Source organism: Watersipora subatra, chromosome 9 (assembly GCF_963576615.1).
Source record: "Watersipora subatra chromosome 9, tzWatSuba1.1, whole genome shotgun sequence".
NCBI lineage: Eukaryota > Metazoa > Bryozoa > Gymnolaemata > Cheilostomatida > Watersiporidae > Watersipora > Watersipora subatra.
In genome coordinates, this window is record NC_088716.1 from 47,313,331 (window position 1) to 47,328,335 (window position 15,005).

The 15,005-nt window shown below is 36.9% G+C and overlaps 1 protein-coding gene across 1 annotated transcript in view; it reads right to left on the bottom strand.

Annotated features, from left to right (window-relative positions):
• Positions 1-15,005, bottom strand: part of LOC137403587 (dynein axonemal heavy chain 5-like) — a 72,312-nt gene that overhangs the window by 54,851 nt on the left and 2,456 nt on the right. The window contains exons 4-18 of the mRNA XM_068089547.1: positions 14,721-14,913; positions 14,244-14,425; positions 13,643-13,851; positions 11,723-11,931; positions 9,937-10,200; positions 9,328-9,623; positions 7,809-7,960; positions 6,968-7,175; positions 6,232-6,446; positions 5,441-5,538; positions 4,892-5,047; positions 2,945-3,148; positions 2,323-2,403; positions 977-1,236; positions 431-575 (exon numbers count right to left, since the gene is read on the bottom strand). Coding sequence (XP_067945648.1) covers positions 431-575; positions 977-1,236; positions 2,323-2,403; positions 2,945-3,148; positions 4,892-5,047; positions 5,441-5,538; positions 6,232-6,446; positions 6,968-7,175; positions 7,809-7,960; positions 9,328-9,623; positions 9,937-10,200; positions 11,723-11,931; positions 13,643-13,851; positions 14,244-14,425; positions 14,721-14,913 — 2,872 coding nt within the window. The remainder of the gene's footprint in view (positions 1-430; positions 576-976; positions 1,237-2,322; positions 2,404-2,944; positions 3,149-4,891; positions 5,048-5,440; positions 5,539-6,231; positions 6,447-6,967; positions 7,176-7,808; positions 7,961-9,327; positions 9,624-9,936; positions 10,201-11,722; positions 11,932-13,642; positions 13,852-14,243; positions 14,426-14,720; positions 14,914-15,005) is intronic.

Below are 15,005 nucleotides of genomic sequence, written 5' to 3' on the forward strand. Positions count from 1 at the left end.
GCCAGCTCACCTGATACCATTACAGTGTGTGGCTCTCATGGTTTAGGCACATACTAAGTTCCCATACAGCGATACTGTAGTGACACCTCGGTGCACCAGAGCCGAAGCGCTACACTGGGTTGACAAGCAGATAATGTTTCCATATGGCACATAGTAGACGCCTTATGAAGCCACAGTAAAGCAAAACCTATGCGCACGCACAAATTTGACGCCATTGGTCGCTAATGCTATTTCCACGACACAAAAATGGCGCAGCGCGCGATTGTTCCACTTCCAAACAGCGACAATGAATTATAACAAAGTGTGAGTGACACAGTTGTTTCCATGATAGTATTTCAGTGCCATATGGGAGTGTCTCACTACGCCATCGCTGAATGGAAACTTAGTAATAGGGAAGCGTGTGGAACTTTAAATTATTGCGCAGCCTTACCTGAGAAGTCACTTTCTTCCAACCGTAGCTCAGCGAGTCCACCCTCTCAGCGTTGCCATCATTAAAGATGAGATTATATTTGTTAAGGGCAGCGTAGCTTTCTTCTATTGGCTGCATGGTGAACTCTATCCTTATCTGATTCTCTCTGCATTACATAAGAGAGAGTGTTGGTAACGACTGACCATTCGCCACAGCGATTGAATATATTGTCAAATCACACGAACAGCTAAGCTGTTTTCTGGGCCCAATAGATAAGAAGTCAGCACAGCACACAGTAGTGGCGGTGCATCTATTTAGTTCAGAAGGTGGTATCGCCTAAATACAAACATGGCAAAACAAATATTTTTTGACATTGGCTATTGATATTTGAAATTATATCTCGTTAGAAATTTCCTGGCAAATAGGAAGTGGTATATCCTTGTACGATATTGGTTAACAAAAATCGATCATATCATTTTAGAACTGCTATAACACGGTGAAATAGAATTTTCAAATATTATGGCTGAAATAGCCATAACCGAAAATATTTGTGCTCGCATATGTCACCTAATGTCAGCGAGAGAGCCCATATGAGCTCGGACATCATCAAGGTCAGATGTGGGACGCAAGAGCTTTTTGAGAAGGCTATCCATGTACTCGAGTAGCTCATCCATCTCCTTGGCACATTTCTCATTGAGAGCCTTGCCGTAGGCAAACTTCCATGTTTGAGCCTCAGTGATGAGGGCTCTCTTTAGCGCAGCCGTCACAAATAATACGGGTCCTACATGGTACGACGGTTGAAATTCCTCGATGGTTGTCTCCATTTGCTACAAAACCATTTTGTCAGAAACTGCCAGAAAGTGAGCTATCATTGCTGTAAAACTGTTTTAAACCAGTTAAGAAATTACACCATAGCATTTGAATATATTTATAAATTGTTTAGAAGTATAAACTACCACCATAAAGGCCAAATAGCACATCAATGGTAAGACTAAAAAACATTTTACTATCATGGAATATTAAAGAACAACTTTTAAGGTTAACTGACAGAATTTTAAAACTGCATCTATTTATACCAATATAATCATGATAATTCAGTTTTAGCAATGATTTTGATGTTAAACAACAAAAAACAGTTTTTAAAACAAGAGCCCTCGTGATGCAAGCTTTAGACTGTGATAAGGAGGGAAGGAGGTAAGGATAAGGTGGTAAGGAGGTCGTTTCTGTGGCAAAACATAGACATATGATAGACGATGTCAATGCAGAACATGAGACAGAAGTGCTTTTGTTGGCCGCCATTTCAATAATTTTTCCCATCTAGTCGCCAGGCCACGTATTTATTGTCCAACATGGCAGAAAATTATAGCTGATGGCCAAAGCAGATTCCACAGATACCGAATACCAAAAATGCACCATATTTATACGCCCAACATTAACTTTCATAGAGTTAATGTTGGACCGGATTAGTGCAACTCTATAACTTCTTATAGAGTCACACTAATCGGGTCATGCATGCATCTTTTAGAGTGCAATAGTATCATATTTCTTCCTTTATAAAAATAGAGAAATTAAATAATTGTCACAAAAATTACATAACCTCAGAATTCATCTGTTAAAAGCCTATTAATGCATGCTCTGTTCTCATGAATAAGTCCACTAGTTTGTAATAAACTTCAATACATGCTCTGTTCTCATGAATAAGTCCACTAGTTTGTAATAAACTTTAATACATGATGAATAAAACTAAAACTTTGAAATTTTAAGTGAGTTTTTATTGCTCCTTGTTGCTAACTTAGGTCAATGGCAGAACAAGCACTATGGTGCCAGCCAGAACGACCGGCAGCCAAAGGTTAAAAATACAAATTCAGCAAAAGGGACTAGGGTAAAATTAGCCTTCAATGAATACAGCCTACCACATAATGCCGAATCTGTGCCTCGACCTCAGAAAGGATAGGCTTGGCAGCCATGAACTCTGTCACCTTCTCTTGTGGATCCTAGAAAGCAATTATGAAAACTTAGGCTAGTTTTGCAAATAAAAATAAAAATACTTATACCACATACAATTATAAGATAAGAAATTACCAATGGATTTGGCTCTAAGCAGAAATAAGGAAATTCCACCTAATGAGACAAAACTAAACCTGCTTGCGTATGACATCAAAGCAAATACTTGGACAAAATTGGGTTAGCAACTTTATGGCATAATTCTATGACACAATTTTATGACACAATTCTATGACACAATTCTATGACACAACCAACTTTGGTCTGTGCACAATCCTACAAGGTCATCTAAATATCAACATTTCCCGCGCATGAGCAAAATTTTAAGACATTTGTCAAAAAGTTGTTTATAAATGATGGTTGAATTTTATCCATTGTTGTATGTAGTTACTTTTAACCGGTTATCTGAAAAACTTGCTGATGAGCTCTACATGTTTTGTGCAACTTTACAAATCACTTAAGGATAACCGCGAGACATGCCCTTCTCACCAGCTTTAGAAACATTACATAAAGGTTAGCTAAGGAACTTACAGACGCCCACAACTCCTCAAAGCACTTGAACTCCTTGAGCACTTCTGTAACATCTGGTTTCATGCCAGATAGAATACCGTTGAGCTGTATGACAATTTTAGTCACGTCTTTATGCTCGGCTATTTGCTTGTGCAGTGGTTTAGCAACAACTCCAAGCATGGCCTTGTCATCAGCTTTCTCATCCGTCGCCGTATCATGATGCTCCTGAAATGCATCCACTCGCATGAAACAATAATAATAATAATTAATAATAATTAAAATAGAGTAAGAATTAAAAAAAAACTATTTCAAATACTCAGGTATCGAGAGCTCACTTGACTAATGTCTCTAGCTAACTTACTATATTTATTATTAATAACTACTATAATAATTCATCATTTAATTATTTATTTAACAATTTAGAAGCAACAATTAAAAGCCCTGAAATTGGTAGCGTGGTTTACCATCTTTGAGCATTTTCCGCAATTGAAACAAAATCTTGTTTGATATAAAGTTTCTTTTGTTTGATTTATCTCAGATTTGTATCTTTATTGACTCTGTAAAAACGGCAGCAATGTAATAACAATACCATTCCACTTCACGCCCAGCAACAACATTATTAACTCATGCTGAGATACATGAAACACTTGAGACACTTGAAACACTTGAGACACTTGCTGATATCTACTGTTCTCGAATGAACAAGCGATGCAATGTTGAAGCTATGGTTTTGCGATGCTTGTTCGAAACCTCGAGCATCATACTAACATAAAAATTCATCAAAAACTATAATTGAATAGGAAGTTCTTGGTATAAAAGGTCAAGAATTTATGGTTAGCTTGTTCTCACAGCCTGAACCATAGCATGGAAAATAATCACCAGTCTTATATGCATAACTACTGTATTTACCATGCCTGAGTAGACAGGGGTGTCTACGTGCTTTCAGGCTATCTAATAGCAGGCTCTTACTGTGGATTCATATGAAATCTACTACGCTATTGTCCTAGACTTGCTCCGTTTACCATAATTAAGGAAACAGCAATCAAAGCATAACAAGACAGACCAGACTATACCATACATCGATATAAAAACACGAATACTAGGTTATGTCCATAAAGAGAAGAAAGAGCCCAGATATAAGCATAGATGTACCAAAAGAGAGACAAAACAAGTCAGATTTAACCAGATATGTATTTATGGAGAGATGAAATAGGCAAACACATGAGCGAAGATGAAGCATGCTCATTGTAGGAACACAAGAGATAATTTTGTCACGCAAAATCATGACAGGTAGGGCTCCTAATACTGTAATATGCGTCCAACAATATGTATGCTTACCATCTTTTTGGGCTAAAAGGCAAATATCTCAATCGTTCAAAAAATGGTGCTTTGAACACTCGATGCGTGTTATAATGATTCAATGGAGAGCTTAAGCGATGGAATAGTTGACATGCAGAATAAAATGTATAAAAACTAGTAATAAAATTTCTGATGAAGATTACCAATCTTAAACCCATCATCAACTCAAAAGCTCGCGTTTCCTGGCAAAACAAACGATGCGACTGAATTCAAACAAGATGAGTCTAAGTTTAATCGCAAGTTTAGAATAGTCTAAAAATACAGTATAAAAGTTCATTGCAGGATTAAAGATCAACCACATACATGAGATAGTCTCGTAATCAGACCACTTTTAGTTGGCATCAAAAACTTTTTTTTAGTACAAACGTTATGCAAATAACGTTTGCTAAGAGAATCGAGAAGACAACTTCAAACCCTCAAGTGATATTAGGCTAGGAATAGACAAGCTGCATAATAATAAGATTAATATTGTTGAGTTATATTTACTAAACCTTAAATACTGACATTGAAAGCATTCTTGTTCAATAAATTGTTAAACTAAAAAGAGATTAAAAATGTTGAAGAGAGCTTTGAAAAAGGTTAAAAAGAGACGGGATAGGCTGTTGTTACCTTATGCTGGAGTCGCTGGTGCAGCAGTTGGTGCTCCCACTGAGAAATGTCGGAAGTCATTGAGAGGATGATTTGAGTGCCCTTGTTTATGGCTCCCTGAATGTCATCTATTGAAGGCTTCAATGTCACATTTGGAATCTCAAGAACTATGTCCGCCTACAACGCCAGGGCTACTTTTAAAAATATCTCTCATTGGGATTGACTAAAGTTAGCGACTCGTAGATATTTTTAGCTCCATGTATTTGATACTAGTACTAATGCATTAATAGAAGAATCAGCAAACTTAAGAAGCTTTAGTTCCGTGTTACAAGGAAGGGTGGTAACAGCATTTAAAGAAGTGAAAAGAATAAGCTATTTAGAAAACTAGGTTGAAGCATCTGCCCTACCATAAGATAATCTGCCCTACCATAAGATAATCTACTCTACCATAAGGATAATCTACTCTACCATATGGATAATCTACTCTACCATAAGATAATCTAATCTACGATATGGATAATCTATTCTGCCATAAGATAATCTACTCTACCATATGGATAATCACTGTACCTTGAAGAATGGCGGTGACTCTTCCTGTACATCTTGGTTAGTATACGCCTTTACTATATATAGCCTTCTCTTCAGTGCATCTAGTGACAGCCTGGTACCTGTATTTATAGAGAAGTCAGACAACTTCAGAATAATATCAGTTAAACCAGTGTTCATAAGAGGATTGGGGGCGGTAACACCAAACCATCAGATTATCAGTCTATCAATCAGTTGCTTTAGTGCACATTTGCAATGAAAAATATCTTTTGAGTCGAGTGATGAAACTCCCAGGTGTCTGGTCGAAGGCATGAGTGCCAGTAGCCATTCTATAGCAAAGACTGGAGGCGAAGTGAAACTTAAATACATGTATATGACTTGAAACACGCAAATGAAAAGCATATGGCGTAATCATTTCTTCACAGATTGCTATATTCAACCATTAAAAACAATGAAATGTTCAGAATTTAGCCTACATAATCATTTCAAAACATTATTGTGACGTTGTTTGGTTTACATATTTGAAATCAAGACAAAATGAAGACTAGTGTAATATATAATATGTGGCTATTCATATCAATTTGCCATGAGTAGCACTGTTATAAAAGAGAATTTTCATTTTCCAATAAAAGGGTCCAGCTTATTTCACACACCACTATTTATTTATTTTAATATTTTGGTAGGACTTCCTTAATTTGTGCTTTACTAATACAAAGTAACATGTGACAGAGCTCTATTACCAACAGGTGTTTGTCCATGAGTAACACGATCAGACACCTGTTTAGATCAGTTAGACACCTGTTAAGGCTACCCACATTTGACAAGAGCCTCTGTGTTTTTCTGAGTGACCATGTTGAGCATGGCATAGTATGAGCAAGGCTGGCACTCCTGACATCTCTGTTTCTTGGCATCAGGGTTGTTGCAGGTGTAGTGCTCCTCAGGGCTTAGCCCAACCTTCTCTTCCTCCAGTAAATTGCCCTTTAGAAGATTTACTAGGTCATACATGGCCGACTCTACGAGGGCGCTTTGTCTGCAAAGGTACATAGCTTTTACAGTGAAATAAGCCGTTTTACAGCATAGTATCCAAATTCACAGAAAACAAAAAAGCTACAGACCAATTTTATTAGAACTCTCTAGAACGCATAAAACAAAATTGCTTAGTGGATAGAAAATACATGTAAACTTCAAACAAGTTAATCTGCATTCTAGAGTTTAAAAGAAACTTGACTGCTATGAAATGCTGCGTTGCTTTTGTTGAAGGTTGTTTCGCAGTGATATTGTTCATCTGCACCATTTAATGTAGTAACAAAAGATAAAGATTATATTCCATTATACCATGCTATTCACTCTGGCTACAGCTTTACAAGTAACTGTTATGTAAAGTGCTGTTCAGTTCGCTGACAGAACACAGTTTTATAAAAATATTCATTGTCAAAAGCTACCGAATGACATGGTATTTCCAGACAATCTGCTGAACTACTTAAACCTATAAACAGGTCGTAGAAGATCCTGGTGACACATAACATGAGCAAAAAGTAACGCATCGCATACTTTGCGAGTGTCTGAGAGCTCTGCTTGCATCTAGACTGAGTATTCTCCAAGAACTGTGTGACGGTGAGAGGATCCTCATCCGGTAGGTCACACAGAGGAATCACAGACATCTCTTCAAGCACAGCTTCAATGCGGCAATCCCAGATGTCTGAGACAGCCTTGATGAGGTTAAACAGCTCTGTTAGTGATTTCTTGATGCCAGTCAGATCTGAGACACAAAAATCAGTAAAACTTAGAAACATCATATATTTCTGAAACAAACCTGCAATGAGTGCGTTCATAAAACATGAATCAAAACATATTGAACAAAGATTATCAAATTCTATTTTTATAGAAAATACCTAGAGATGAACTTACACACAATTATAGTAGATTTTATCAGAAAGTATTGGTATTTTTCTATTATTTGCGATTTTTTTTTATGTTTATGTTAATTTGACTGTCAGGGAGCTTCAAGATTAAAATCAACAAAACTTGATCACGGTTAAAACGCTCAGATGATAAATATGCACCAAAATGATGTTACTAGTCGCTATAGTTGATATCAGCTGTTGCATTCAAATTGCAACGCTACGCATCTCTATTCCATCAGTCTCTTTACAACTAGAGTTGTTATAATCAGACTTTTCTTTGATCTGAGCATTTTAACCGCAATTAAGTTTTGTCAATTTTAATCTAGAAACATCCTGGCAGTCAGATCACCTCAAGCATCAAAAACAATTACAAATGATAGAAAAATACAGATACTTTCTGATAAAATCTACTATAATTTTTTGCAAGTTGATTTTCCAAAAGAAATATAAATAGCTAGTATTATTATCTGTATGATACGATTGCATACATTCGGGTATCTTGATAGAGGTCCAGGTAAGGGAGACGAGGCCTGGCTTGATAAACTCGTCAACTCTGTCAGTGAAGGGCCGGAACATGGGGGCTACAGCCACAGGGATTGGTGCAACCATCCGTCTGTATTCCTCAAGCATATTGGTGAGTCTGCAAAGTGAACACATGCTATAGCTAAAGGCTTACACACTTCTTGGGCTTCTCGTTGAGAAGACTTCAAGTCTTCTTGACTGGAAGTGTGGAAGTCTTAAATTTCTGCCTAGAATTATATACCATGCTAACATAAACATGTACTGCCAATGTTGTAACATAAACATGTACTATCAGTGTTGTAACATAAACATGTACTGATAGTGTTGCAACATAAACATGTACTATCAGTGTTGTAACATAAACATGTACTGATAGTGTTGCAACATAAACATGTACTGACAGTGTTGCAACATAAACATGTACTATCAGTGTTGTAACATAAACATGTACTGCCAGTGTTGCAACATAAACATGTACTGACAGTGTTGCAACATAAACATGTACTATCAGTGTTGTAACATAAACATGTACTGCCAGTGTTGTAACATTAACATGTACTGTCAGTGTTGTAACACAAACATGTACTATCAGTGTTGTAACATAAACATGTACTGATAGTGTTGCAACATAAACATGTACTATCAGTGTTGCAGTTGTAACATAAACATGTACTGTCAGTGTTGCAGTTGTAACATAAACATGTACTGTCAGTGTTGTAGTTGTAACATAAACATGTACTGACAGTGTTGTAATATAAACATGTACTGCCAGTGTTGTAACATTAACATGTACTGTCAGTGTTGTAACACAAACATGTGCTGTCAGTGTTGTAACATAAACATGTACTGCCAGTGTTGCAACATAAACATGTACTGACAGTGTTGCAACATAAACATGTACTATCAGTGTTGTAACATAAACATGTACTGATAGTGTTGCAACATAAACATGTACTATCAGTGTTGTAACATAAACATGTACTGACAGTGTTGTAACATAAACATGTACTGACAGTGTTGCAACATAAACATGTACTATTAGTGTTGTAACATAAACATGTACTGATAGTGTTGTAGCATATGGCTAGCAGATAATCATGAGTAAAAAATATGGTATGATGATGAGAGAACTAGAATATATTTCTAAATGTTTGTTACAACCCTACGAAAACGGACGAAGGTTTAGTAACTACGGGTAGATAAACTTTCAACTCCGTTTAATCACTCAAGTCCTACAATAACTCAGGTGATATTTTGCTGTAAGGCAACTAGTATAGACATATACATATAGACATTGTTTTAACATGTGTTCAAATAATCATCTAACAGCACTTGAAGGTTCAGCTAAAGTTTAGACTTTAGTGGTGTAGACATGCAAACTACTAGAATCATATATATATATACATGTATATATATTATAAAACACCATAATGGAGCCTAAAACTTGCGACTAAGTTTTTATGCTTGTCTCAATGTTTCACTCACCTGCTGCGGGTGTCAATAAGCTTCGCTTCCTGCAAGCAGAGACTGGCAGCCGTAGCCGGGACTTCCAGACTCAATTTCTGAATATACTTGGCCTCTTGTATGAGCTCTAGAATGGCAGGGTCAAGGTTAACAAAGAGTTCTTTGGTCTCTGGATGCTTAACAAGAAGGGCAGCATGCATGCCAGACTTGACAGTGTCAACAGCCCTACACCAGGACCTGTGGTACAACATCTCATACTCCATGAGAACAGAAGCCATCTTGTTAAAGTTGCGAACCACCTTCTTAGCATCTGGAGTCTACAGAAAAAAGTCATAAGCGGTCGATTAGTCCATAAAACTAGCAAAGTGTTGATATGGCTTGTACCAAGATCAGTATACTCTCACCAAGAATTAAGAACAAGTAAAACAAACTCATTTGGCTACCATCATATTACTCAGCAGTTTTTACATGTAATGTTCTAAATACTAGCTTATCAATAACTAGAACAGGAAAAGCAAGAGCAAAACCCTATAAATTCCGCACAGCAAACAGCTTCAACAAAATATCTTTAACGTTTAAAAAGGTGAACCAAATTAGTACGAGCTCTGAAAGTTGACAAAATGATCTCACATTCAGAATCTCCTTGTGCTGCTTGAAGACTCTCATTGGCCCATCAATGCGCCGGTAGAGCTGTCTGGCCCACGCGATGCGCCCGGCAACAGGAGGCAGGTTCCTAGCTGATGGCGGCTCATTCTTAAGTTTTTGGTAAAGCTTTCTGACAGCCTCGAGGTCTCTGCCATAGCTGCCAAGCAGCTTCTGATACTTCTCGGTAATATTGAGCTGAGCTCCTTCGATACGCTCAAACTTTCCAAGCAGAATGAGCGCTTTTTCAGTCTGAAGAACCAGAGCAACATGAGTTATGTACAGGAATTTAGTAGTTTAATGTAGCTTTACTATTGCAACGGCACATTTACAATTACCACTGATGCAACGCAAAACTAAATGCAGAACTGACGCAATGTTGTAATAAATACATTGATGAAATGCAATAATGTAATGTGCAATAGATTATTATGTGTATATATATCTTTTTCTTTCACTGATTGTTTTGGTTAAGAAACTATCAAAGGTAAAACTCGCAGCTAGGGCAGCACCTGTTTTATTTGTCCAGACAGTTTTGATCTGTCTGGCATACCAAGAACAAGTAAAGAGCAAACAATAGAAACAGAATGAAGAGCAGCTACAACTAGTATATCACAAGCAGATGGCAGCGATAGTGATCTATATACTCTGGTTTGCAGATAGAACAAAATCTGATATCGATCATAGCCATTAAACAAGACACAAGCATTACCGATGGCTGGCGTATACAAAGTTTGAAAGCTTCAAACTGGAATGCTTGCTTGCACAGGTTTCTAGAAACAATTTAATGTGCATAAAAAGCTACCGAGAGAAAAATATTTTGTTCAATGGCAACTGGTGATCACCAAAGATAATCAGAGATAACCAATGATTATCAACCATTTTCATACAGTAACTGATTGTAGCCAATAACACTACTTGCCATTAATAGTGACCAAAAGTGATGAACAACCAACGACAACGCAAGCTGACCAATGAAAACCAAGGGCAACCAATAGTAAACAAAAACTATTCGCGCACCGTTTGCCTTTTAAAAATTAAACTTATTTTATAGAATCGGTAACATATTAATAAAATACTACAGGACATTATTCAATGCTTTAGAAAAAGTGTAAAGCAGTCAGCCCGTGCAAATACATTCCAGTTTTTGTGAAAGATGATAAAAGCCAAAAAGTTGAAACTATAATCAGTCTAACTACTACAGCAAGTGAAGTGACCAACTTTGAAAGAACTTCTCTGCAAAGAAAGATGAAAAGATTCACATACATAGGAAGACTAAGAAGCTAAGGATACAGCACTATTGCATCGGGGTTACTAGTACTTCCACTCACTGTATTATGCTGAAACACGCAACCAAGTGTTCTTTTAGGTAGTTGCCTTCTCCTAGCATTCTGATACAAGTAGGAGTGTGCTAGGTTTAGCTAACTAGATGATTGAAACACAATGAGCAATGAAGAGTTTGTAAGATTTACCATGGATTAAGGATATGTAAGTACATGTAAGTACTTGCTCCGGAAGCCAATGTTGGCATAAAAATTGAGTATCATTGAATGGACAGGCAAGTAATTCAAATGGTCATGAACGTATGTAGAATATTCAAGCAACATTTGATACGAAAACAAAGTATTTTAAAATTGCAAAATTCAGTTTGACATAGTGACTTTGTTCACTAAGAACATATTTAGATAACGTGACCAAAACCCTCTTCAAATTTTACCATTTTAGCTGTATAAATTCTGGTGGAATGCTAACTGCATCTCAGCTATAAACTTACTGATAGATTTCTGGTGAACCATGAGTCCATGAAGCCCTGGAGGCTCTGTTGGAGTGACTCAATCTGTGTGCGGAAGTCAACATAATCATTGTCATAGTCCTGCTTTCTGTGGTCGAGCAAATCATAGTTCTTTTTCTTGAATGTGTCAACCATCGTTTTGTAACGCATGGCAATGGCATCGATTCCTTCGATACGCACATCAGCGAGGCCTGCATACACAAACAGCTGTCTGCAATAGCTGGTATAAAACGGTGAATTACAGCTTAATCTCTTAGTAAAGTATTTACTACTTTAGCTCAGCCAAAATATTTAGTTAAAAAAACATAACAAATTGATGACCATCTACAGCATACCATCAATTAGCATTTTAGCTTATCAAAAGATTACACATGGAGACCCTTTATTACATGTGGAGACCCTTTATTACATGTGGAGACACTTTATTACATGTGGAGACCCTTTATTACATGTGGAGACCCTTTATTACACATGGAGACCCTTTATTACATGTGGAGACCCTTTATTACATGTGGAGACCCTTTATTACACATGGAGACCCTTTATTACATGTGGAGACCCTTTATTACACATGGAGACCCTTTATTACACGTGGAGACCCTTTATTACATGTGGAGACCCTTTATTACATGTGGAGACCCTTTATTACATGTGGAGACCCTTTATTACATGTGGAGACCCTTTATTACATGTGGAGACTCTTTATTACATGTGGAGACCCTTTATTACATGTGGAGACCCTTTATTACATGTGAAGATCCTTTATTACATGTGAAGATCCTTTATTACATGTGGAGACCTTTTATTACATGTGGAAACCCTTTATTACATGTGGAAACCTTTATTACAAGTGGAGACTCTTAATTACATGTGGACACACTTTATTACACGTGGAGACCCTTTATCACATGTGGAGACCCTTTATTACATGTGAAAACCTTTAATTACATGTGAAGACCCTTTATTACATGTGGAGACCCTTTATTACATGTGGAGACCCTTTATTACATGCGGAGACCCTTTATTACATGTGGAGACCCTTTATTACATGTGGAGACCCTTTATTACATGTGGAGACCCTTTATTACATGCGGAGACCCTTTAATCCAAAAAGTTTTGCCAGTATCAAATAGAATATTATATAGAAGATATGAAAACATCCTATACATTTATCTTTATAGAATTACTTTACAATTTAATAACTTTTAGCTGTAGTTTGCCCGTGATCGACAACTGCAGTTGTTTATGGTCAACTGTAAGTATTTTCATAGTACGATATGTACTCTATAGATTGTTTGCTATGCATATAAATGATTGCTTATGACTATAGGTCTATTCTGAGAGGCGATTGTGTACTATATGCTGTATGTATATACAGGGAGTCTTTCAGCTGCGATGATCCCGATTTACACTGTTTTGAGGTTATGAATGATATTATCATCCTATTACTTGTTTCGTAAGCAATGTAAACAGCTGCAAACTAGTTTCTCCCTCAGCAGATGTTCTGGTTGTGTCAAAAATTTTCCATGAAATGCCATTTTGGTTGTGTACACTGGTTCTCTCCCTCACATATTTCATCATCGTCTATACTTTTTGACCTTCATTATGACTCTATTACTCTAGATTCTCCACCATCTTATTAAAATTTACTATAATTCATGTGGTAAGGAATCGTTTTCTTGTTTATGATAATGTACTTTTTAATATTGATTGTTACATTTTACTATAATACAATACAGAATAATTTCTTTATGATATTCTGACTTGCACCAACATTCGCCTTACACAACGTTTTGAGAGTGATTGATATTGTAAATTTCTAAGCCCTGTACTGCCCACTGTGGCTGAACACACCCAAAACCAGCAAAAAGAAATGAAAATACACTAAGTAGATATGTTTACCAGAAAATGCCTCAATAGTGTTCATCATGTCTCTGATTTTTTCTAGTCGTCTGCAGAATGTGTCAAACTTTCCAAAGATGTAGTTCTCTGAAAATTCAAACTGTCTTTCATTCGGATTCTCCTGCAGTCTCTCCTTTGTTCTTTGGAAGCAGTTCTGATAAGCGGTGTTCAGTTTCATGCAGTCACGGATCCTCTCCAAGAGCACCGGCCTACAAACAGAGTGTACTAACTAGTTTCCCTGTGACTAGGTAAGCAGAAACTGGCAATGGGTAGCGATAGCAGTCTTCATTCACCAAGATCTTTATACCTTTTTAAATCCGAATGTTCCCCCAGCGTATTATACTAGAATTATTTTTCCAGACATATGATTTCAGGGCAATCGAATAAACAAACTATCGCTAACCTAATACCTATATATTGTAAAAATTACTACTGTACAAACACCCTTTAACTTTAAATTAGAAGAAACAAATTTACAGAGCCTCACGGTGAGTTTTCGCACCAGTATGTAAACTTCTGTTATTGAGCAAACATGGTTTGACAACTACAAATTTGAAAGTGTTCCTGAATGAGTTAATAGGAGCAAAAAGTATAGAGCAACCTTGGGAGATCCCAGATTCTAGAAACATCTCGCTTGATGTAGGCCTTGCATGTGGTGATCATCTGATTGGTGACCTTGACAAAGAGGGAGGTCATTCGCTCAGATGTGTTGTAGTAACCTGAGATACTGTATATCATACGGATGGCATTCATTAGCCCTGGCACCTGATCCGTCAAATCACCCTATCAAATAAATGATATATATAAACTTGGAAATTGTAGTTTCACACAATTTTATGTGACATACATGGAGGTTGAAGAACTGAAATATTGTTTACCATATTGACCAGAAAAACTTGTTCAAGGTATAAATTGAATAAAAATTTCAAGAACATAAAAGGGTGCCTAATGCAAATATAGTAGCATGACAACATGAGTTCATTGGTGACAGTGAAACAAAAACACTATGGACAGTTCGTTTTGCTAATGTGAGCAAGCAATTCCTACACAAAATTTTAGTTAACCAAAGGTTACTTACTGGGCTGCACTTAACGAGAGGTCCAAAGAATTTATCTAGTGTATAAAGATATTTGACGTTGTCCTTGGCCTCATTGGCAGCATCTGTAATACGGATGTCGAGCTGACGCCAGTTCAGCAGCGACTTTGATTTGGCCACCTGTAGGACCCCAACGACTGCTTTGCATTTCTGGCTCTTTATCTGCTCCAGCAAGCTGAATATAGAAAACATCTAAGGCTGACTGTGTGACATTATAAGTTCCTCCCTACATTGAGTTACTAATGGAGAAACGACTCGATATAAAAA